The 22739-nt window shown below is 46.5% G+C and overlaps 2 protein-coding genes across 10 annotated transcripts in view; one reads left to right on the forward strand and one right to left on the reverse strand.

Annotated features, from left to right (window-relative positions):
- The window catches only part of SHROOM1 (shroom family member 1), a 49374-nt gene extending 42462 nt beyond the window's left edge, over nt 1-6912 (forward strand). For 8 of the 9 annotated variants that reach the window (XM_075056739.1, XM_075056738.1, XM_075056742.1 and 5 more), the window contains 4 exons: nt 1893-2474; nt 2861-3011; nt 4256-4528; nt 6339-6912. In XM_075056739.1, the coding sequence (XP_074912840.1) occupies nt 1893-2474; nt 2861-3011; nt 4256-4528; nt 6339-6593 (1261 nt within the window). In that variant the 3' untranslated portion in view covers nt 6594-6912. Of the gene's footprint in view, nt 1-1892; nt 2475-2860; nt 3012-4255; nt 4529-6121 lie in introns of all 9 variants that reach the window. The other variant, XM_075056748.1, reaches the window with a different exon arrangement.
- Nucleotides 6913-17998: 11086 nt separating this feature from the next.
- SOWAHA (sosondowah ankyrin repeat domain family member A) lies at nt 17999-20202 on the reverse strand. Its single transcript, XM_075056754.1, has one exon. The coding sequence runs from the start codon at nt 20190-20192 to the stop codon at nt 18837-18839; it is 1356 nt and encodes a 451-aa protein (XP_074912855.1). The 5' UTR covers nt 20193-20202; the 3' UTR covers nt 17999-18836.
- Nucleotides 20203-22739: the final 2537 nt, after the last annotated feature.

Consider the following 22739-nt stretch of genomic DNA (forward strand, 5'->3'; position numbering starts at 1 on the left):
TGGAACTTCAGAAATAGCAAGACTTTCATTGCTGAGCCACAGAACAGCTCAGTATGGCCACATGAGAAGCTTTGTGTCTTGCCAGTGCCTGCTTGAGCTGGGTAAATGCAACTCAGCTGCAAACCATTCATGCTCTCCCCAGAGCCCCACGTCTGTGTCAGGAAACCTGCCCAGACAAGCAATGGCTGGAGATAGTGTGGGGCTCATGGGATTAAATACAATAGTCCGAGCATTTGAAAGCTTTCCTAGCACAACAAAGTCTGGTATTTTCTCTGTGTGCATCCCTTCACTGGGGGTACTGCAATCTCTGCTGTTAGGCATTAGGTCTCTTCATTGCTCTCCGCTGGTCTGGTCTCCTTCAGGAAAAGGAAATGCCTACCTTCGTATCTCCACGTATGGCTTAGGAAAGACTCACGCCATCCACAGGGACAGGGTTAATTAGTACCTTTAGGGGAGGGAAGGACCGGTTCTCTCCCAGCTGCATTGTTTTTATATGTGACCTTAGAGAAAGAGCTAAACAAAGGTGGACAAAACTTGCAGTGAGCTCTCTATGCCTGTTCTGAGGGAGGAAATTTTTGCTTTGTGCCTACAACTTTGAAGATCATCTGCCAGGTTAACATAGTTGAATGGAGGCTTATAAATCTTCCTTCAGTTTAATCCCTCTAGCTTTCCTCTCTACTGTCCCCTCATAATCCTGTTAGGTTATGAAAAATTTTCCTAGAGGAAAAAATAGGTTTGTTCATTCAGTCATGATTAATACAATAGTATTTATATATACACAGATGTACTGACTATTCTCACAAACAGTTACATGGATGTATGTATGAACATCAGTGATTGCAGAAGATGGTCTATGCATACTCCAATCATCTTGTGTTCAGCAGTGCCCTTATATTCTTGCAAATTCTAGTCCGAAGTGTATTATTAAATTACATGTATTTACTCACTCTGTCATCATTAATATAATTATTTATGCCCTGCAGACATTAGCTTTTTCCATCAAAGTTTCTCCTGAAGTGTTGCATCAGAAAACTCAAAACACTGAGTCAGACTTGCATTGGTCAACTCAAAAGTAGAAGTTTGATCTCAGAATGGTTAACTGAAAGGATTTAATAAAACTTTTACTGAAGTCTAATGGCCATTTCAAAAGAGAACCCTCAGATGAATAGCGTTTCCTCTGTGTTGGTATTCAGTTTGCCTAAAGAGAAGGAAGCACTATATGTCTTCTCTAAGAAGGACCGAGAAGTGGGGAAGGGAGTGATGCACAGAAGACAGTGATGGTGTAAACCTCTTCTCATCCTTGGGTTGAAACATTCTCACTACAGAAATAAGAAGGTGTAAGGACCAGGACAGTAAAGATTTGCCCTTTTGCAATACAGTCACTGTGTTACAAGAGGGCTGGTGGTGGGAAAGGCAAAGTGCAAATCGTCCTCCTCTGTTACTGCCAGGTGGTTCCCAGATGTGGCCTGAGGAAGGTCTCGGCCAGCCCTGGTCCCCGCGAGTGTCTCGTCCCGTTGGCAGCGTGCTCACCAAGGCTGGTGGAATGGCTGCATGCTTGTCGAACGTTTGTCAAACAGCACTGGTGTGACATTTTAGGATGTTTTTACCACAGTTTTATTTCAGAAAACGTGTATGTTGGTCATAATTAGAAAATGAGAAATTTAATATGGAGATTCAAACAGTGTAGACTGGTGCAGCTAGACATTTTACACACTCTCTCTTTTTCCCAAGCAAAATTAATAGATATTATGGAATTTGAATTTTAAAAACTTTAATAAAAGCAGGAAGCTGGAAAGATAATGATAATTGCCTGTAGCTGCTTAAACAGTCCGCAGAAGTATCTGTTGTAGAGGAAGTGTCTCAAATAAAAGGAAGCGTCTTCTTTCTTATAGTTTCCGTGATCCTGAGAAAGATGGATGCGAGAATCATGAATATAAAGACAATGACGTAATTGGATGTGCATGTTGTCAGGATACTAAGGAGCTGACTCCTGAAACCTCTATTCCTATCCCAAGAAGTGAAAGCAAGGAAGATGCTTACATGGAGCAAGAATGCAGGACTAAATCTCTGAATGGCAATGCTTTAATAAAGTGTCCAGAGCAGCAGCCTGCAGCTCTTCAGGAGCAAGTAATGTACTGCCAGACAGCGTTAGCTCAGCCTCGCCAAGGAGACAAAAATACAGCCAAAGGTTTAGTTGCAAAGGAAACATCTGTGCACAATAGCCAACATGATATTCTCCCTGAGAGGGAGACAAATCTGCCCAAAAGGAGACTGCTGTCTCCTGAAGACCAGCGATACAAAGAACTTGCTATGGAGATCATTGCCAAAGACAATTCTCTGGTTGATATTCTCATGCCTCATCCTGTTAGAAAAACTGCTTTAGACCTGATGGAGGGTCTGTTTCCTGTTAACGTTTCCATGCTGGATAAATCACACAGAAAAAAGGGAGACGTACAGCATGTGCAGGAGAATGAGTAAGTAGACAAAACCAATTATCTAGTATTTTAAGCTATTTTAGTGTATGAATACCATGTATATACTAGCAGTAAGATGACTTGAGCATATTGTTTTATTTTTGTTTCATTAGCAAAATATTTTAGCTTTCTGATTTACATATTAAGAAATATCTGAGGCTATGGGTATATGACGGAAGAAATGCGGTTCAGTGATACCTTATTAAAAGGGACTGTGACAAACCTAGGCTGCAAATCTTTTACTCTCTATCTTTTAAAAAATTAGAAAAAATACCGCTGTGAGAGGAGAGTGATTCTGAAGTCAAGATGGATAAAACCATGAACACAATGTTTGAGAACAAAACTCTTAAGTGTTTGCCACGGGTATTTATTTTCTGTTCCAATAGCAGGAAAAGTAGTAGAGATGCAACAGAAGAATGTCCTGAATCTGAACACGATGCCAAGCAAAGGAGCGAAGGCCCTACCTCTAAGGGAAACCAAGTCCTGAACAGGAGCAGAGACAGCACAAATGACCTAGATGACATCACATCTAAGAAAGTATGTGGATGGCCATCAGAGGAACCGCTCTTTCTTCACCATGACAAAGAAGTTATTATTAATGTCACATATATTACTGTGGATATTTTTATTCATGACTTTTATCCCAACAATAATGTTTCACAGTTAACTTTGAATCCATTTGTGCCAGTAGGTGAAGTTCTGGCAAATTGGCATATTGATCATAAATGGTGGCATTTAAATCCTGCCTGGTTTGATTCAGATCTGTCCTCCCACATACTTCTCTTCAGCAGGTTATTGGGGATGGGTTGTACCTGGAACAAGCACACAGGGTTGGTTATATGTTTCCTTGCAAGGCCAGCTCCTGTGCAGTAGTTGACTCACAATTTAACACTCAAATCTGGTCTCAAAATGGGTAAAATTCATTACAACTGGCAGCTTAAATAAGAAATATCTTTTACTCTGAGAGAACTGGCAGCAGTTTCTGCACACTACAGTACCCTATTACTTTCCATATGCACAGGGAGTAGAGGTAGCTTGGACATAGCTGGACTGTGATAGAAATATGGCTTGGAAGGGCAATATGTAGCTTTGAAGAATTACATGGGTTTTTTCCCCCTGTAGAAACCTGGCCATGCTCCATCTCAGTTAATGACAATCTGCCTTCCTGAAAGTCCTCCTTCTGTGCATGTGGTGATATTCTTCATTACCCACTGTCTAACTGCTGCTCCTGTTCATGGTGGCATTGGCTGATTTCCAAAAAAGCTGATAGGGTTCTTCTCCCGCTCTGGTCTCGGTGCCTTTTTCCATATCAACATTTCTGTATCAAACAGCCTCCTCTGCTTTCTTCACTACCTAGGCACTGTGGCTTGCTTGACTTACCCATGGAACTGACTTTTTCTGTGCATATTATAAATGAAATTCCAGTCGGTTCTTGTAAAGCTTGGTAAAGCTGTGACTTCATGCTTGTATCTTAGAGCATAACCGTCTGTAATCATGTTGTAATCTTTATTGCAGTTCACTTCTGACTGATTGGAAGCTCTCTAAGCTAGGGATTATATCACCAGTTAAGGTGATTACCAGTAATTTGCTTTTCAGAGTTTGAGAATTAAGTACAGCTTAGGAAATACTTCCTTTTTTCTTTTTCTTTCCCAGAGCTTAAAATTATTTTAAAAGTAAAAAATTTGGCAAAGTGATATGAGGAAAATCCATTCTCTAGAAATGATATGGATTCTCTTTAGCAATAACAGCTTTCTATGATTTATTTTTTTTTCCCTTTGCAGCTGGAACTCATCTCCAGCCTCCAGTCAAAGCTGCAGACCCTGTGTGAGGAGAGGGAGCTCATCCTCTCTGAAGCCAGGGAGTGTGCCAAGCGAGGCGAGGAGCTGGAGGCAATGGTGCGGGACGTCTGCAAGCCCAATGAGTTTGAGCGCTACATGATGTTCATCGGCGACCTCGAGAAGGTTGTGAGCCTCTTGCTCTGCTTGTCCAGCCGCCTCGCCCGAGTCCAAAATGCCATGAGGAAGATCGATGGCAATACAGATGCTGAGGAGAAGGTGAGTGACACATGAGCAGGGTATTTAATTTGTTTTCTTTACTTCTTTCCAGATGGGGCTGTGCTCACCTCATTTGTCTGACAGCTCTAAACAAAAGTTGTAAATTATTCATGAATCCCAACCAGCCGTTGCCCAGGCAGCGTTTAGTGTCATGCCACGGGCTGTGTCTCCACGGCTGAAGCAGAGTGGGCCTCTGGTGTGGAGCACAGGTTCCATGCTGGAGAACAGAAGTGCAGAGTGAGCTCTGCAGCTTGGTGCTGGGGTGGCAGCAGCAGCAAAGCCCTGAGAGGGTCCAGGCCAGAGTGGTGGCCTTTGAACCTCGGGCTGCTCCCTTAGCTCCAAACCTGTGCTTCAGAGGGGTTTTTGTTGGTTTGGGTTTTTTTTTCCACCAGTAATTTCAATGCAGTAATTACCGCCTTTGAAATCATATTTCACTTAATGGGCTTGTCTTAACTATAGCGAGCAGGAAGAAGATGTGGTTGTAACTTGAGATAAAATTCCCTGTAGTTTCACTCAGCTAGCCAGTTTTTCTGGAAAATTAGGAATTGTCTCATGTCATCAGGAGATCTTTTCAAGTCTGAAAAAATCTCTTTTTTGCTAGAGGAGACAAGCCAAATTTATTCCAGGAATGATGCCTTCCTGCTGTCCTTATTGCTTTTAGACATGTTTTTATCAATACAATACCTGCTGTTATCTCTCATTTGGAAATTGGAAAAGCAGAGAGTTAGAAAAACTGGGATTTCCTGGAGCTGTGCTGCTGCCAACCTGTAGCTCGAGAGGTTTATTGTAGTTCACGTGCAGAAGGGCACAAAAAGAGTCCTGCCATGCAGTGTGATATGGAGAATCAGGATCTACCTGCTCCAAAATGTCAGTCGTGTTAACATGAATAATTTTGAGCAGTATTCCACACTGACTTTGGCTTTGTGGTTGGCGGGGGGGGTGGTGGTGTGTGCTGTTTCTTTAGTGTTATGTTTATACTCTTCATAGTAAATGCATTACAATAATTTATTCAACAGTTTGAATAACATGCTCAGTAAAAACTTTGTTATGTGTCAGCATTTTTACAACCATCTCCCAGTCACTGCAATTGCCCTAATGTTAGCAAAACCAGCAGTCTTGATCTTTGACTCCATTTTTAGGGTGTCGATGGTAACCATTGCTCTGTGTTATATTTATGGACACGGTCCTGAAACTGGACATTTTCCAGCAGTGCTATCCCTGTGAAAATCATTACAGCTGAAAGAGAATTAGCTAAAATGTGAAAGGTATTAAAATCCTGTAGAACAGGCAAGGCTTGATTCTCATGGGTTTGTTAAAAAGAAACCTTTGATGAACAGTTACTGTCTGCATCAAAAGATGTATCATAAGATACATCAAAAGATGTATCATCTGCATCATAAAGTTACTTTATCGCATGTACCTTTTAATAGAAGTCACACTTTCTTTTTACTATGACATTGGCACTCTGGCCACACGCAACTTGTGAAATACAAAGCTATGTGCCTTAAAGAACTTCCAACTGAATGAAGATGGATACAGGATACTTGAAAATTACCAAAATGTTAAGTATATTGATTTTTTTCCTGAGGGCAGCATGGAAGAAGTGAGCCTTGATGGGGTTTACTGGGTGTCTTTTACCTTAGAAGCCACAAGAATGAGTAATTCAATTGAGAAAAAACTTGTGTGGAACACAAAGCCCACAAGAGGAAGTAATTAAACTAAATTGGCAGTGGCTTCCAAATGAAGACCTACAGTCTGCCAGGAATGGTGAGTTTTCATAGTGTGCTGCTTTGTTTTTTCATTCTATTAGCAATCGCTGAACGAACGGCACAAGCTCTTGTCTAGACAGCGGGAAGATGCAAAAGACCTGAAAGAGAATCTAGATCGTAGGGAAAGAGTGGTCTCTGGTATCCTTGCCAAATACCTGACTGATCAGCAGCTCCAGGACTACCAAAGCTTTGTTCAAGTCAAGACCTCCTTGCTGATTGAACAGAAGGACCTTGAAGAGCAGATTAAATTTTTCAAAGAACAATTAGAAAATCTTGAGAAAAGCATCCCCCTCTAATACCCACCAACAGACGTTTTTACACATTGTAGTTTGTGACGTTTCCCTGGAAATCCACAGGCACTCACTGTGCTGGGCTCGGTTTGGTGAATTCTTGTCAATACCATGGCACTAACAGGATTGCAAGTGCTTAGATGCTCTGGGCACATGCTGGACGTGCCTTCCCCTTTGGATGGGCCAACTGACAGCATCTTACAGTATGTAGCAGACTGCATTTTGGAAATGACTGATAGGATATGTTGCTCCTATTAACTTGGCGTGTACTTCCCCTTCCTCTTGTCTGTCCATCTGTTTCCAGATTGACATAATCTCAATAAAAGAATGATACAAATATTTTCCTCTTGTGGGTGGGTTGAGTGTTGGAAATGAAAAATGATGTGGGTGTTCAAATTTGAATTGGAGATTGCACAAAGCCATAGGAAATGTTATGGACCATTTCAGTGAAACTCCTCGTTTCTACTGTTTATATGTATGACACAGTAAAAATACATGGCAATGGAAGAAAATAATTATTTCCTTTCTTGGCAGTTGCCCTCCATGAGTCTCTCTTGGCTCTGCGTAATCCCGGTAGGCTGTTCAGTAGTAGGTCTTAGGAGGTCGGAAAAAAGGGTGGTCCTCACTGACATCAAAAAATGCCAATCAGTGATGAAGGCAGCTTAAATGAACACTTTGGGGAATGATAAACTCTGAACTTGTTCCTGCATAGTCATTTGCAAAGTCCTCGCTGTGCTTTTGAAGTGTTTTATTTTTCAAGCAGCACCTTCAGGGGTTTGTTTTTAGGTACTTTAGAATTGTCGGCCTGCACAAGAAGTGCTGAACATGGGGGAGAGCTCCGCTTTGTGAGGTAGGTGGGACGAGTGGAGGAAATTATTTAGTTTCAGTGAAGCTTTATATAAATCCCTCAGCAAAAATCTTTTAAACTAATGTTGTGTGTTGAGTCAAACCAGTGATGTTGCTGTATTTAAAATTGGAGTGTGTTTTGTTTGGTTGGTTTTAAGTATTCAGTGAGAGGAATATTCCGTCTGAGCTACATACCTAGACCATGAATAAGGCAGCTACTAATCGAACTCAGGTTTCTTCCACAAGCACAATAGATGTTCATTGTTCCACGATGTTAGACTTTACCAAGAAATGTTGTACTAGTGGTGTGTGTCCTGACTACAGTAAGTATCATCACCACTGAGAGCAGCTGTCCTGTTCCTGAGGCATCTTTTCCTCTGGGATTGTGTGAGCTTTCAATAAACATACAACCAGCCAGGATGGGGAATTGACGTAGGTTTAAATTGATGGTTTGGGTTCATTTTACCTCAGATCGCATTCTTCGTCTGAGTTTACCCACCAGGCAACATGAATGAACCGATCAAGAAACGACAGTGTACGAAAAGGAGACCACTGTATGCATTCTGCGTGAGCGACGTTCGTTAAGGATAACTTGCCAGCACTCCTGCCTGCTGAAAGAGGGCACCAGGGAGGGTACAGTGTGGTGCACTTGCCCACGAGCAAACTGTGAGGTGGCCTGGGAGTTACATGACAGTGCAATAAAGCACAAATAGCTTGCTAGACTCCAAGGTTGTCAGCTGCTCTGTATTTGTCTTCAGAACAAACAAGTGTGTCATCAGGTGCTGTTCAGACTCCAACAAAGAAGCGTTGCTCTGTTCCGAGTTTGCATATTTATACAGAAGTACTCATATCTGTAGCCCTGCTCACATTTCAAGAGAAACAACATAGTACCCTGAGTAAGGCTGCGAAGACTTGGTGTCAGAAGTCCATTTTGTGATGTGTACCAAGTATCAGTAAATATGTTTGCAATAAAGTGTCCAAGTGGATGCCATATAGCAAAGAGCAGTTTTGTGAATATTAACATTTTGTTCTAGTGATCTGAACAATATAGGTTGTGCTTAATGCTGAAAGCCCTGTTTCACCAGGCACAAGTAACTCCAGGAGTGCAGTGACCAAGCTGCCACCTGTGCTGTGGTTATCGCCTTAATGCGTGGGGGAAGATGGCCAGACACCATAGATCCTGTGAGTAGATCTGCTCAGTGGTTCTCAAAAGGCCATAAATACAGGGTTTTAACATGTTAATCTGAAGGCTGCCTTTAAATGGTCTTTAACATAACAGAAGTGAAGCTAACAGAATCAATGGAGAATTTAAAAAATATGAGCTATGTTAAATCAGCTGGTTTCATTATTTGAGAAGCCTGACTTGAAGGTGCACTCTATTATTATTATTCCTAGTTGAGGAAAATCCACCTGGTTGGAAATAAATGTTTGATAATTGAAGGTAATGCTTGCCTTTAAGGGAAAGAATGGGTCTGTGCTGCTTAGTTTCTTATCTTTTTTTATCTTTTGTGTCATGGAGAAGAAGATTGCTGCTCCTGCCGCACTGGCACTCACAGGTATGCTTCAAAGAGCAACGATTAGAAATAACTTTTAGTCTGTTTTCAAAAAAGTCACATATCTGTGCTCCTTCTTACTTTGTTAGAACTATGAATTTCAGACAAAGTGAAAAACAGATACAGCGATGACATTGAAACCTCTTTGCTGGCAAGCAGAAACCCCCTTTCCAAAGCACCAGCAGATCTGGATCGTCAGGTGGGTCTCGATTTTGATACTGATCATTTGTCATTGATTTGTTACCAGTGGCCAAGCCTAAGGTAATAGTGGTAGTTCACACTGGACCTGAGCCATGTGCAGCATTTCTGGCACACCGACATACTAAGATGTGGGCTTTTAAAATCAGTCTGCTGTGTAAATGCAAATAATGATTTAATCTGATCCCAGATGAATGGTGAGGAGCAGCCCTGGGTACCTCTGAGACTGGTGAAAGACTTTGGTTGCTCAAAATCGCAGCCATTACCTGCAGGAGGAAGAGACACTCTGTTTTTAGCGATGGGCTTGCATCTCCTTTTAGCAGTGTGGAGTGGCACCAAAGTGATGTGTGCTGGCCAAGAACTCCCTCTAAAGAGGCCAGGGCTCTTTACTTCTTAGCTGCTGGGAGAGAGGACTGCATCAGGCAGGTGGTGTCCACATCTTCCAGGTGATCTTCTTGTCTTCACATCAGTTTACATTATTAGCTTAAAAAAATCTTTCTCTGAAGTAGAGCTTGCGAGCCGAGCTTGTTTGTGGGGCTTGCAGGACTCTGTCCCAGTGAGCAAGACCTTGAATCATCCCGTAGCTCAGCCAGTTTTACATACGGTAAGCGTCCCTCTCCACTCCGATCAGCTGTAGTCTTTAGAAGTACAGGCTGAAGTCAAGAAATGGTTTAAGCACCTGCTTTTGAATCCTATTTGGGGAAAAAACTGGGTTTGCCTTTTTCTGAAGGTTTAGTATTTAAAGCACTAATTATATCCCCATAACAACAACCATTGCTTATGTAGTAGCTTTTTCCCAACTTGAAGTCATGCCATTTAGCTGATACTCCCTTAACTTTATTCTGGGGAATAACATGAGAAACTTCCTATAAACAGGCAGATTTCCTACAGCCTTCCCAGGCTCTCCCTTCTCCAGCCGTGGTGCCTCCTTCCACAGGTTCCTGCAGCAACAGTGAGAACAAAACCCCAAGTACCTGCATGCATCTGCCATCGCTGCAGCGCGGAGGCAGCCGACCCCGGCCTCAGCCGGCACCGCTGCTGTTGAGTTCACGCAGTTCCCCGTTTCTTCTGCCTTCCTTTCCTTCCTCTTGGGAGCGCAGAAGCCAAGAATGCCAGAAATGCAGAGCACCTTTTTACAACACTGATCCCACACTGCTCCAGACAGTTTTTCTGACCCTGTACAGATAGAAGACAAATTTAATACCTGAGCTGTAAATAGCAGTAACTGGTGGTCGTCTTAGCGAAGCAGATCTTGCAAACATAAGGATTATGGAAATGAAACCCTGTGCAGTGCTTGTGCGTTATTACTGTTAGCACCACTAGCCTTCCATTTGTGACTTCTCCAGCAGTGATACTGAATTGTCTCTGCCCAGCACGCATTAGACCAGGGAAGCCTTAATGCAACTGCTGCCCAAAGCCCCGGAAAGCTGTTGGCTTCCAGTGGCTTCAGGGCCTTGGCAATTCACCAGTGCCGAGACCTGCTGAGCCACTTCTTATGCAAACAAAGTCAGGTGTGTGTGTCTGTGTTGGGGGAATGCAAGGAATGAAGGAACTCTCTGCTACCTGACCCTCTGGGGAGAGCAGGCAGGAATTCCCCGCTGCTGCCCAGCCACAGGCAGCAGAATGCTTGGGAGTCTCCTGTTGCAGCCTGCAAGCTTAATACTTTCTTAACATCCCAGGTAGAAGGTAATGTGACCCCACCAACAGGAGAGAACTGCTATCAGAGACCTGCAGTGAGCTGTCTGTATGAATTAATTACAGCTACATCCAGGAGAATGCAAAATAATAGTGCCGAGGAGAAGGAAGAAGGTGAAATGCAAGAGCCTGGATCTCCCCCTTGGGGTTCCGGCTGCGGGGAGGCTGGTGGGATTCCAGGAATGATCTCTGTAACTCATTTGGCCATCCACGCACAAGCAGTGCGGGGGAAGAAACTGCAGTAGCTTGTGTTCTGCTAAGCAAAAGCAGGTGGGCCTGATTTCAGGGTAAAAAGATACCTTTTATTGCCTAGAGCCAGAGAGATGAGCCAGCATTACAGGTGTGGGGTAGAGCAAGTGGTCAGTGGGAGCAGACAGTGCATCACATCCATCTGACAGTGTCTTGGCAGCAATTGCAGGGATTTTAGACGTAGCGGCTCATTTAGAATGTGATTTGACACCCACTGCAATGTGTGGGAGTCACTGCTGGATCAGAAGCTGCTGTTTCAGCCTCTCGCGCTGAAGGATCTTAATTTTTTTTTTTTTTTTTTTTAACCCCGGCCTTGTTTTCTCCACTGGGGCATTATGCTGTGGGCCTTCTGCATGTGGAGCTAATTAAGGAGTGGAGGGGTGTAGGGGTTAATGTAAATGTACTCTGCAAAAGATCTGTTTGGTGCTTGTGGGAGCTGTATTTAATAAGTAGAAGGATGTTCTCTCTGCTTTGGGAATTCATGGCAACCATCTGAACAAAATTTTAAAAATAAACTCAGAGCAGTATTGCAAAGCTAATCTTCTACGCCTGAAGGGAGCCCACGTATACATTAAAGAATAATCAGGCTGTAGGAATCATGCAACCTCTGGGTTTCACAAAATGCACTCAGGAAGCAGCACATGAATGTCACTGCTAAACGAAGAGAGGCATTGAAGGTTATCAGAGAGACTCTAAAATGTCACATGAGCCTTCAAGCTGAGTCAGCTCATAGATAAATCCATGGAGAGAAAATAGGGCCTGAACTGATAGTCTTGATTTAGAGAGTAAGAGATGCTTCTGAAAATGTGCATAAACAGCCAGAGGTCTTTCTAATGGCTTTCAGCCAATGATATAAAGAACAAGAACATCCCAAACTACCTCAAGAAGGAACCGCTTGTGAAACAATCCCTCCCGAGATCCCTGCCCCAGATGGGGCCTCCTAATGGGATGGCTGGTGGCTCCAGCACCATTTTCTGGGGTCCAGCTGCTCCCTCCTGTGCACGAGGTCAGTGTCACCCAATGTCACAGCGGGAAGCAGGAGCTGGCGGTAGGAGAAAGTGGTCTGAGCAATTCTCACTGATGGGCAAAAGTCCGTAACAGAGTGCAGAGGTGGACAGACAGACGACTGCTTGGAGAGGAGCGAGCTGGTCCGGGCCTGAGCTGACCCAAGCCCGGAGCAGAGTCGTCATGCTTTGCTGCAAAGGGGGTAACTACTGCAGGAGAGTGGTGGAAGGAAATACAACACAAAAAACACGGTGAGAAAGTCTGTTGGTATCACTGCAGTGTGGTGGTGTGACCGTATCGGTGAATCTTACTGGTGTGGCTATGCTGAGACCATCTGCTTCACGTGGGATATAAATTGGCCAGCAGTGCTGCCTTTCACAGAGAGAACGACAGCACACTACGCTGTGCACGGGTGACACGTTACCACCACCAAGCTCCATCTGACCCCCATGGGAGCCTAAGTGTCTTGGTGTTTCTATGCCATGGAGTGTGTTTTCCATGTGTTCCCCTCCACATCTGCACGCTCTTTAAAAATGCTATTTATGGAGCAAAAGCTCATGGACTGTGGTCTCTGCGAGAGCATTTCTGGCAGTCAGGGATGCAGAAGCCCCCCTCCCTGGTGCACCCCAGCGTTGGGATGCTTTCGGCAGTGGGTGAGGACAACCGCGGTGCCTGGAGGCATGCTGGGGAGCGAGGGCCTGGCACTGCGATACCATGACCTTGCATCCAGGGCTTGTGCATTTGGGTTTTATTCAGTGAAAATGAAGGTTATTTGGTTTGTGTCAGCAGTGAGCCCGCAGTGCTTGCTCCGCTTCTCAGCTGGGGTCTCTCACCTCATCTGGAGAGTCTCAAGGTGATGGGGATGGCGGTGAAGGAAGGAAACAGGGCAGGATGAAAGGAATTCTTCTTGGGAAATGGTGGTTTGGCTTTGGCTGGAAACTCATGCTCTCAGATGAAGAAAAAGAATAACGCTCTACCTGGGACAAACACAGAGCAGAAGTCCTACCTAGGAAGAGAAAGCTGAACAGTGCCAGCATCATTGTTGTTGCGCCCATCCATAGCTTTTTCTTCACAGAAGGGGAAGAAGACATACTAAAGCTGTGCTAATATTAATAGTATGGATCTATTTGGCCTGGGCTCAGAGGCAGATTATTGTTTTAATTTAAGATCAGAGCTTTTTTTCATCACAGTGATAATTAAAAAAAAAAAAAAGCCTTGAATGTATTGAGCTGAAAGGATTCAGATTCGCAGCACTGTGTGACTGCCGAGCAAACCCTGCACGGACCGAGGCAGCGCAGCTTTGCCTGTGGACAGTGGCTGTAGCAAGGCTGGAGCTTTCCCGGCTCGGCTGTGGTGGTACTGGTCCGTGCAGCACCTTGACTTGCCGTCCCTGCTGAGGATTGCGACACAAATGAGCATGATTTCAGCACACAGTGCAACATCGTGGGCAGCGTTTGAGTGTGGTGTTATCGCCACCAAAGACCCTTTAAATCTGTGCTTTGTTTCAAGCCTGGTAAAGCACAAACACGCAAACTCTTGGCTGTCTCGAGTTGGCTAGCAGAAGGAAGGATACTGCGGCGGCCAATTCAAACAGGACGAAGAAACTATGTAAAATGATGGGTGTGTGGCAAGATGCGAGGTGGGGACTGTGGAGGTAAGCGGTTGGGTGCAGCTCTGGCTGTGCGTCCTATGTGTTTCAAGGCTCGGGCTAGCTTAGGGGGTGTTACTGGCAGAGCTGCTGCAGGGAATCCTGTCCCAGCCCCTGTGCTGGGTAGATATACTCAGATTGGCCAGAAAAATCTTTTTTGCTGGTATGCTTTATTTCACTTGAGGAATGGTGTGAGTTCTACACAGAGAAAGTCTTTCCCTTGTACGATCTGCGTTTCTACCAGAAGCGTTTGTTGATGCAAATCTACCCAAGAATGCTTTGCAGTGCAATTGGTTTTTTTCTTTTTTTTAATGCCCCTTTCAGGGGCAGTGAGTAGGACCAGACTGCTTCTGATGGGGGCTGCACCATGTGCTTCTACAGCAGGTCTGTTTTAGAAACCCTTGCAGGTGTAACGGTGTTCATCAGTGGAATGAGTTTGGTGAGGCCAGTTTATCTATCTCTAAATGCTTTTTCTGAACTAGTCTAGGTTATTTGGCAAGGACACTCTCTTACTGCAGGCAGCTGCATCACCATTAGAAAGTGTCTCCTGATGGGACTTTTCTGGCAGTTCACTCCAAAAGGGCTAGCGGGTGACCAGCCACCATCGTTCAACAGCCAGCAGTTGGTGATGGTTCGTTTTGGGGTTGCACACGCCATATATGGGCTAGATGTGCTTAATGATTTGCTTTGTCTGATAAATTAGTGAAATAAACCTTGGAACTAGAATAGAAAATGAATGTTCCTCATTACGATGCAGAGCTTTTGATCTGTGTTGTCCTGCTCTGTCCCTGTTCTCCCCCTCCAACAAACAAACACCATGCTGTTTGTGCCTGTGCTATGTGCCGGCCAAGTCCCTGTTAACAACCTCTTAATTTGGGGGGTCCCACATTAGTACAAATCACTGGAAAGAGCAAAAACTGCCATGTTGCCATTTTACTCAGATTAATATGCAAATCAGGAGGCAAATGCATCCAAGGAATGTAGGTCATAGTGGAAACGTGCAGAGCGGGAGGAGAAGGGACGAGCAATGGGGAGTTAGGGGACTGTCGAAAGGCCTCCTCTACCTTCAGCTGGTGGTTGCAACTCCCATTGGGTCTGTTGGAGTTTTGTGATGAAGCCGAAATCTCGTAAAGACTCCACTGCGGTGCAGGAGCGGCATTTCCCAGGGCTTTTGTAGAACAGGTGTTTTTTCTGTGCAGCACTCACAAGGGGATGGAGACGGCCAAAAAATTTATTTGAGCCTGACCGCAACCGCACTGCCTCATGCTGCTCAAACAGCCGCATGCAGGAGGACAAAGTCTGTCCCTTTGTATAGAATCGCGGCTTGAAGCTTGTTTGCTAACCTCTTCAGTGCAAGTTTCTGAGCTGATATTCCTCGGAACAAAATGTGCCGAAGAGTGGATGAAACAACTTATCTTTAGAAAGGCGGACTGAGCCAGGGTCAGACAAACATTAGCTTTGCTGATCTCTGATGCTGCTGAACTAAAATCTGAGCCCGTTTTATTTGTGTAGGTGCTCCACTGAATGCACAGCATTCACAAGTTGTGGATGACGCTGCTCGTGCTGCCTACAGGTCTAAAAAAAATTATCTTGATTTCAGTTTGGAATATCAATACTAACTGTGTGCTTTAAAGAAGTGACCAGGGTGATTATCTCCATTTTACAGCAGGAGAACTGAGACGTGGCAAGTAGGCACGCTAGTAACCAAGGCAAAATACAACCCCGAGCTCCTGAATCCCGGTCCTGTGCCTCACCTGCACCTTCCACCTCCAGCCTTCCGCAGCTGCCAGCCTTCCCCCACCATGTAAGCCATCTCCACAGGGCAGAAGCTGAGCCCAGGGGGCTAGGGTTTTTTGGTTTTATCCTTTCCTGCAATCAGCTTTGATGGTGGGGAAGGCAGCTCCCGGCTCTGGGCTGGGCCAGAGGTTCAAAAGGCTGCTTGCCTGGCCGGTGGAGCATGCTGCGGCACAGCCTTTGCCCCCGGCCAGCGCGCTGATGAGAGCCATAGTCCTCCTCTTGGCTCTGTCGCTTGTGAAGGCATCCTGGCTAAACTTGACAGGTCTCACTCATCCAGGTGAAAATCCTACTGTGTTCAGCTGGATTTGGGCTTGACATTGTGGTATTAAGGAGCATCTATCAAGCCAAGGGATTCATAAAACAGTCCCAGCCTTCTCTGCCAGGAAAACACTGTCATGATCGTCCTACAGTGTCCCTTCCACAGTAAATGGCAACATGTGAAAGCAAAACCCAGAAAGGCCAATAGACTGGTTTTACTTCAAACTAAAGGCAATATGTATTTTTCTAAGATTACAGCAGTACATTCTCAATACCTCTCAGTATTTGTTTGTTTGCACCTGAAGTCATATGGCACTGGGTATACTAATCACAGCCTAGCTAAATACTATCTTTTCCTTAATCTGCTCAACAAGGAGGAGGAATGAGCTGAGTCACAGCACAAACTTGTTGGCAGAGCCTGACCCACCCCACCCACAGCACCCGACCTTGTGAGCTCCCCACCTTTGTGTTGCAACCTTCCTGCCAAGCCTCAGAGCACCTCCCCGGGGAACGCTGTTAAGGAGGAGGGCTCTGTTGTTGTTGCTGGGCATTTTTCTATCACGCTAGCTCATCATTGCGATGCCTCCGAGGAATGAGTAGTGCTGAGTTTCCTTGATGATACGTGCTGCAATGAAGTCTTATCTCAGCTGTGACTTCTTGCTTTTCCTTTGACGCAACAATACAGGAGCAATGAAACCTTCTCCCTACTTTCCTTATGGTGAAGTCATAACCACGCTTTACAGGTTGGTCACTTGTTTTTTTTTTTAAACAGAAAACACTCTATCCTTGAACCTTGCCTCCGACTCAAGTAGGTTTTACTCAGAATTAGCACTAAAAATTCAGCTATGTTATTTGAACAGGTATCAAGCATATAGCCATAACTAATGAACAAACTTCCCTATCAGGCTGAGTCAAACTGGAGAGCATTTCCAATTCACACAGAATCAGAATGCTTTTACCAGGCAGCGTCAGTCCTGCCAGTGCCTCAGATGCAACACGAATGCACACGCACGCTTCTGTAGTTTCAGTAAATACAGAAAAAAAGTGTGTAATGTCAGTAAATTTGGAAAGACTTCTTAAAACAGAGCGACAGACTTTTTTTTCCTGGAACTCTGCGAGCTGACACAGCGTAGCACAAATCAAGGTTTCAACTGACCACGCTGGTCAATGGTCACACCAACAGCTATGGAGCAAATAGGATTTTATTTTTTTTTTTAAACCCTACTCCAGATATAGAAGTCATGAGGTGCTTGATCATTAACGTTTGCTTAACAACTTAATTAGTTCAATACGGAAGCAGACCGGTGCAGAATAATCCAGTCTCTTCCGAGAGCAGGTGGATCAGACCCCTCTGCAATCGCTGATTACCCTTACAACAAATGTCACCAACTCCAGGGAGAAGGCAAAAGCGGGCAGTGCCTCCACCTTCAGCACAGTCCTGTACAGCATTCTTTGCCAAGCATTTGGGAGAAGCCAATTACAGCCAATTAGAAGTACTAAGCTTGATTCAAGGCTGAAAAAAACATTCCTGAAGTCACTGACTTGGAAAGAAAGGCAAAGCATGCAAACAAGTGTTTCAGTATGGAAACCAAAACACCTGACGGGGCTGAAAAGCAGAGCAAGCATAGTATTGCCATCACCTTTGTCACCTCTGAATTGCACAGGTTTTTTCAGTTACATTTTTAGAGAAAATGAGACAGTTTAGCAGACTGGCCCCAACAGTCAGACAGTTTCTGTTCTTAGCTCTGCCTTTTCATGTTAGCTTTAACCCAACAGTAATTAAAAAAATAATAATCTCACTGCAAATCTATTACTTAACCTGCAGTTAGCATGCTTTTTGGAGCTATGTGTAGTTCTATATATAGAACAATTATGTTTATGATATAAAAGAAGAGTTAGTTTTAAGTCAATGATTCATGCTGTTGAGATAAACATTGCTTTAAGAGGTCATGCAGACATTCTATCATGAAACACCTAACATAACATAAAGCCCAATTTTTAGAAATATTTATTGTAAATAGGTCAAAATCAAAGGCCAAGTTCTAAATAAAAAGAATCAGACATATGAGCCTAGCTTTGTTTCCAGTTGGCTACTCAGAAAACTCTGCAGGATCCTATTCCCGGTTCTTCAGTTTTTCACTATCAAATATCAACAAGGTTTTTATTCAGATTAAGTGATTGAACTATAGACAAGTTCAAATGTTCACAGTATCATCAAGACATGTGGTTAGTCCCACTTAGAAACTCTTTCAGGAGGAGAAAGAAAGTCAGAAAGTCTTTCAGGAAGAGAAAAAAAAATTTAAAATGCTAACCTAGCTTTCAAACTGAGGTAGACAGGTCATGGTGACCTGAGTGCTGAGGGTGGGGTTTTTATTTTTTTTAAAGTTGTTAATCTAATAAAATGCATTAGGCAAAAATTGAGATTGTTATGTTAGTATTTCTGATAGTGAGAAACTTTGTTTTGAAAAAGTACAATTTTTTTTTAAATAGAAATACTCCTCTTCTGTTACCAAAATAATCAGAAACATCATAGAAAACTATGCATCTTTCCTCTAATAATTTAAGCCTGCTATGTAACAAGCCATGTTAAAGTAGCCAGCTACCAGCTCGCTGTTCACAGTGTAGAATATGCAATTCTTTACCTTACTTGTGCTCTCCTGCCAAGGAACGCCGATCAAGAAGGCTGTACCTTAAGCATTTTAACCTGTCTACACACACAGAGGTTGTTTTAGTTTTTCAACCGTTAAGTATAAAGTTTGCAGTCTCCACCGATACATCAGCACTATGGTACATAGAGCGTTTATAACACTCCCTGGGCAGCTCCCTTTCCACAGGAGTCTGTGGGCTGGGTTTCAGCCAGTGGCCTTTGGAACCAGACCCTATCGCTGATTTAGTTAAATATCCAAAAAGAGAGACATGGAGAGAAGAAATCCAAGCTGCTTCTGCGAGAGAAAATCGAGACCCCAGTCACATTATTAAACAATTTCGATCCCAAGAAGGCTAGTGGCCAAAGAACAGCTCAGAAACGGGTCTGCGTTTCACAACGACCTCCTCTTCCTCCTCCTCCATTACCTCAGAGAGGGAGGAATAGGAAGGGAAGCCCCCTCTAGTCTTTGGCTTCCTCCTCGGGCCCGTAGTGGCAGCCAGGAGCTTGTTTAAGGACGAGGGCTTCCTTAAACCTTTGGTGAGGTCGTAGAAAGCCATGTCATCGGATATGACCCCCAGGAAAGTGCTAGTGGAGCTCAAGATGGAAGCCGCAAGCTTTGTGGTCTTCTTGATGGGCGCGGAGGGCTCCGCGTTGTGGGGAAGGCTGGGGTCCCCCAGCAAGCGCCTGACCGCGGAGGAGGCCCCTTCCTTTAGGTACTGGTGCGGCTTCTTCCCGCTGTAGTCCCTCAGGTCGGTCTTGGCATGGTAGCTGTAGACCAGCATGGTGATGACCTTCTCCTGGCCGTGTATGGCGGCCAGGTGGAGGGCCGTGTAGCCGCCGTGCGACCTGGCGTCCACGTTGACGCGGGTCCCCCCCTTCTCGGCCGCTCTGATGATGTTCGTCACCATGTCGCAGTTGCCGCTCTTGGCGGCCCAGTGCAGGGCGGTGAAGCCCGAGATGAAGTCCCTCCGGGCCGCCAAGCTGGCGTCGCCCAGCAGCAACCCGTGCAACTGCTGGGTCCACTGCCCGCCGGCCGCCATCACCAACCACCGGTGCTCGGCCTCCTCCAGGGGCACCGCCGCCGTCTCCTCGCTGGCCCGATGGCTCTTGGGCCCCCGCCGCAGGCTGGGCGACCGGGACCCGGCCGCCTCCTCCTCCTCCTCCTCTGGTGGCGGCGACAGCAGAGACGATGGGGACCGCCGCTCCTCAGGCGGCCCCGGGGTGGCGGGGGGCGGCACGCAGCGCACCGGCAGCATGCAGGGCTTGGCGAGCGGCTCCCGCCGGGACCCCGCCGCGCCGGCGGGCAGGGGGACGACGCCGCCGCCGCCGCTGCCCTGGAAGAGGCCCCGCAGCTCGGAGACGGCCCGCGGCCCCGGCAGCTCCTCGGTGGCGGGGGGCGCCGGCGAAAGGCGGCCTGAGGGAACGGGGAGGCCGCCATCGCCCCCCGGCGCCAGCGCGTTCCCCGGCGGCGGGGCGGCGCGCAGCTCCCGCCTCAGGACGACGAAGTTGGAGCCGTCGCGGTCCTTCACCACCGCCACGGCGTTGACCGCCGCCTTGAAGCGTTCCCGCCGTTCCGCCCGGCCGGCCGCTTCCCCTCCGGCCTCCAGCAGCGGCCTGAAGGCGCTCACCAGCTCGGCGTGCCGCACCCGCCCGCCGCGCTCTCGCAGGAAGCCCAAGACGGCCGCCGGGCTGATGTCGAGCTCCGCCATCCCGCTCGCCACAGGTGGTGGAACCGCCGCCTTCGCCTCCCCCGCGGCGGAGGGAGGGAGGGAGCCCGCCCTCGGGGGGGGGGCTCGCCGGGCAGCGAGGCACCTGCGGCGCCGAGCCCGTTCCCCGCGGCCGCTCCCCGCGCTGAGGTGATCGGGCCGCCCCGCCCCGCCTCGCCCGCGCCGCCGCCTCCGTCTGAGGGAGAGGAGCGGAGCGGAGCCGGCGGCTGTCTCCTCCCGCGGGGCGGTGCTCCGGGGAAAAACCGCCCGGCCCCGGCCCCGGCCCCGGCCCCGGACTCCCCACAGCCCGGTGAGCGGCCGGGCCCCCGGGGAGGCGGGAGGGAGGGCGACGGCCCGACCCGGTGCCGTTGTCGTTGTCGTTCGTCTGCGCTTCAGTGTCTCCCTCAGGGAACTGAGGAGACGCGGGTCGGTAAGGTCAGCGGTGTGTCGGCTCCTCGGAGACTCCTCAGGCAGGGGCGGACGCTTGGTTGATTTGCTCCTCTTCCAACTCCCCGAAGCGGTTGTTTTTGTTTGTTTCAGTAGGAACTGAGCGCCTGCAGCTGTGGGTCTCTGCAGAGGCAGGGCTCCGTCCTCCGAGAAGCCTCTGGTGTTCTGCGGCACCTGCGATCCTTCTGGGTTAGAGCCGCGCGCCCCAAAATAAGTCGAAAGAAAGGTGGACGGGTCATTCTTTTGCAATATATGCGACTCGATGTGATGCTCTGTATAGCATCGTACCCATTCTCTATGTGCCTTTTGTCTATATTGCATCTGCGATGTACATACGTGTACAACTGTATCCGTATAAACGATGAAATCTTTACAACTTGCCTCAATCTATTCACATACACCTGGAGAAGAGAGCGCTCTTTTTATAAAGAGAGAAGCTGTCTGTGCTGCCATACCAATTACTTCTGCTTAAGCATTTAATGTTATTGTTCTCTATTCTACTGGGGAAAAAAAAATCCCAGACAAATGCCTTTCCCCAGGTGAAGGAGTAGGACTGAAGACCTCCTGGAGGGATGACGTTCAGCCTGCAAACTTGTTTTCTCCTCCACTGAGTGTTGCAATTAAGATCACGAAATTGATTCCTGAATGACTGAACGGTTTGTCTAGGAAAACAGCAAGAGAGGCTGAACACAGAATGAACAGTCAGTGTGGTATGAAGACAGATAAAAGTAACTGTCTGTACAAGGATGGCTCAGAAAATAGATTCGGTTTTGTTTTCACTGTCTTAAAACTTGAATAAAATGGAGAATCAGCCTATGCCAAAGTCTCCATTTTGAAGGCAGTTTGAGGTGCGTTGATCCCCATGCAGTGCACCTCTCTCCCTTCTTGTTGATGCTGACCTCCCTTCTGCCTCTTCATACCTTTTGCTGGTGGTGGAAGAGCTTCTTCCCACTGATTGCTCAGAGTCTTCCTTTGGCAGTCTTTCCCCTTCTCTCTCTCCATCTTTGTGCAAATCTCTGAAAAGCTATTTTATCTCTTGCTAACAAGCTGGCGCCGAGCCAGTTCCTCAAAATCATTTTGCTGCTCTAACGTTCTTTCACATAATAGCATGTAATCTTCATGCTGCTTGTAGCAATTCAGTATTTCTACGTGAACCGCACACCTCTTATTACTGCCTTTTTACATGGCATACACAGCAACCTCGCCCTCTGCTGAGGCAGCCACTTCTGTCTAGTGTTCTACTGTTTTAGCAATGCTTTCTAGCTTATGGCATCGCCACAGTTCTGCCTGGCTTGCTGTAGAGAGCTAATAATGAGCATGCATCCAAACATTAATTGCTATGCCTTGCTTTCACTGTTGATTTCTTTTCCTTACTAGAATCCATTGCGGGCATAAGAAAATCTCAGCAGTCTGTGATGTTTGCACTGCAAACTTTCAACTATACCCTAGGATTATTCATATCTGCAAATGAGCGAGAGGAGGAGGCAAAATAATTCAGAAGAATAGGCTCTTTTAAAAAACATTTTCTTATGTTACAAATGTTAAGGGAGAATTTGTTCCTACTGCTTGAATTGGTTCACGCGTGGCAGGGTATGTCCTCAGGCTCACTGCTACGCTGAGGGTCTTTCTGTGGGTGCTTGCAGAGAGGTGCCGCACTCCGTCCCTGCCTGCACAGGCATCAGCCTTCTGCACCCAAGTATCCTCTGAGACCCGTGAGGGTGCCCTCACATCCCACACGTATTATCCCTAGCACGGCACCTCTCCTGCAGAGGGATCTCCATGCACCACGCCCCCGGGAAATCTTACTGCTCAGCACCTGAGGGGCAACCCTTGGGTCGCTGAGGTCCCATCACCTCTCTGGGGGCTTGCGTTGGGTCGGGGTCCCAAAGGAGGGGTGTTACTGAGACCATTCCCCACTGCAGGTCCTGGCATTCCTCGTGGCCACAGAGCAGAAGGGCACATCCCCAGGAGGTCATAGAAGAGGAGAGAGGATGTCTACAAGTGTGCCTCGTGCCGTGCCATGCCAAGCGGGAACTTGTTGCTCTCGTTTAACTGCCTGACGCAAGGAGCTCTTTCCCCAGGTAATTTTCCAGTGATGCATCC

This window comes from Buteo buteo, chromosome 24, assembly GCF_964188355.1.
Source record: "Buteo buteo chromosome 24, bButBut1.hap1.1, whole genome shotgun sequence".
In the NCBI taxonomy this organism is placed as follows: Eukaryota; Metazoa; Chordata; class Aves; order Accipitriformes; family Accipitridae; genus Buteo; species Buteo buteo.

Bases quoted from the DNA above. Each gene is read 5' to 3' on its own strand.
- SOWAHA (XM_075056754.1), bottom strand. From the start codon at position 20,192: ATGGCGGAGCTCGACATCAGCCCGGCGGCCGTCTTGGGCTTCCTGCGA.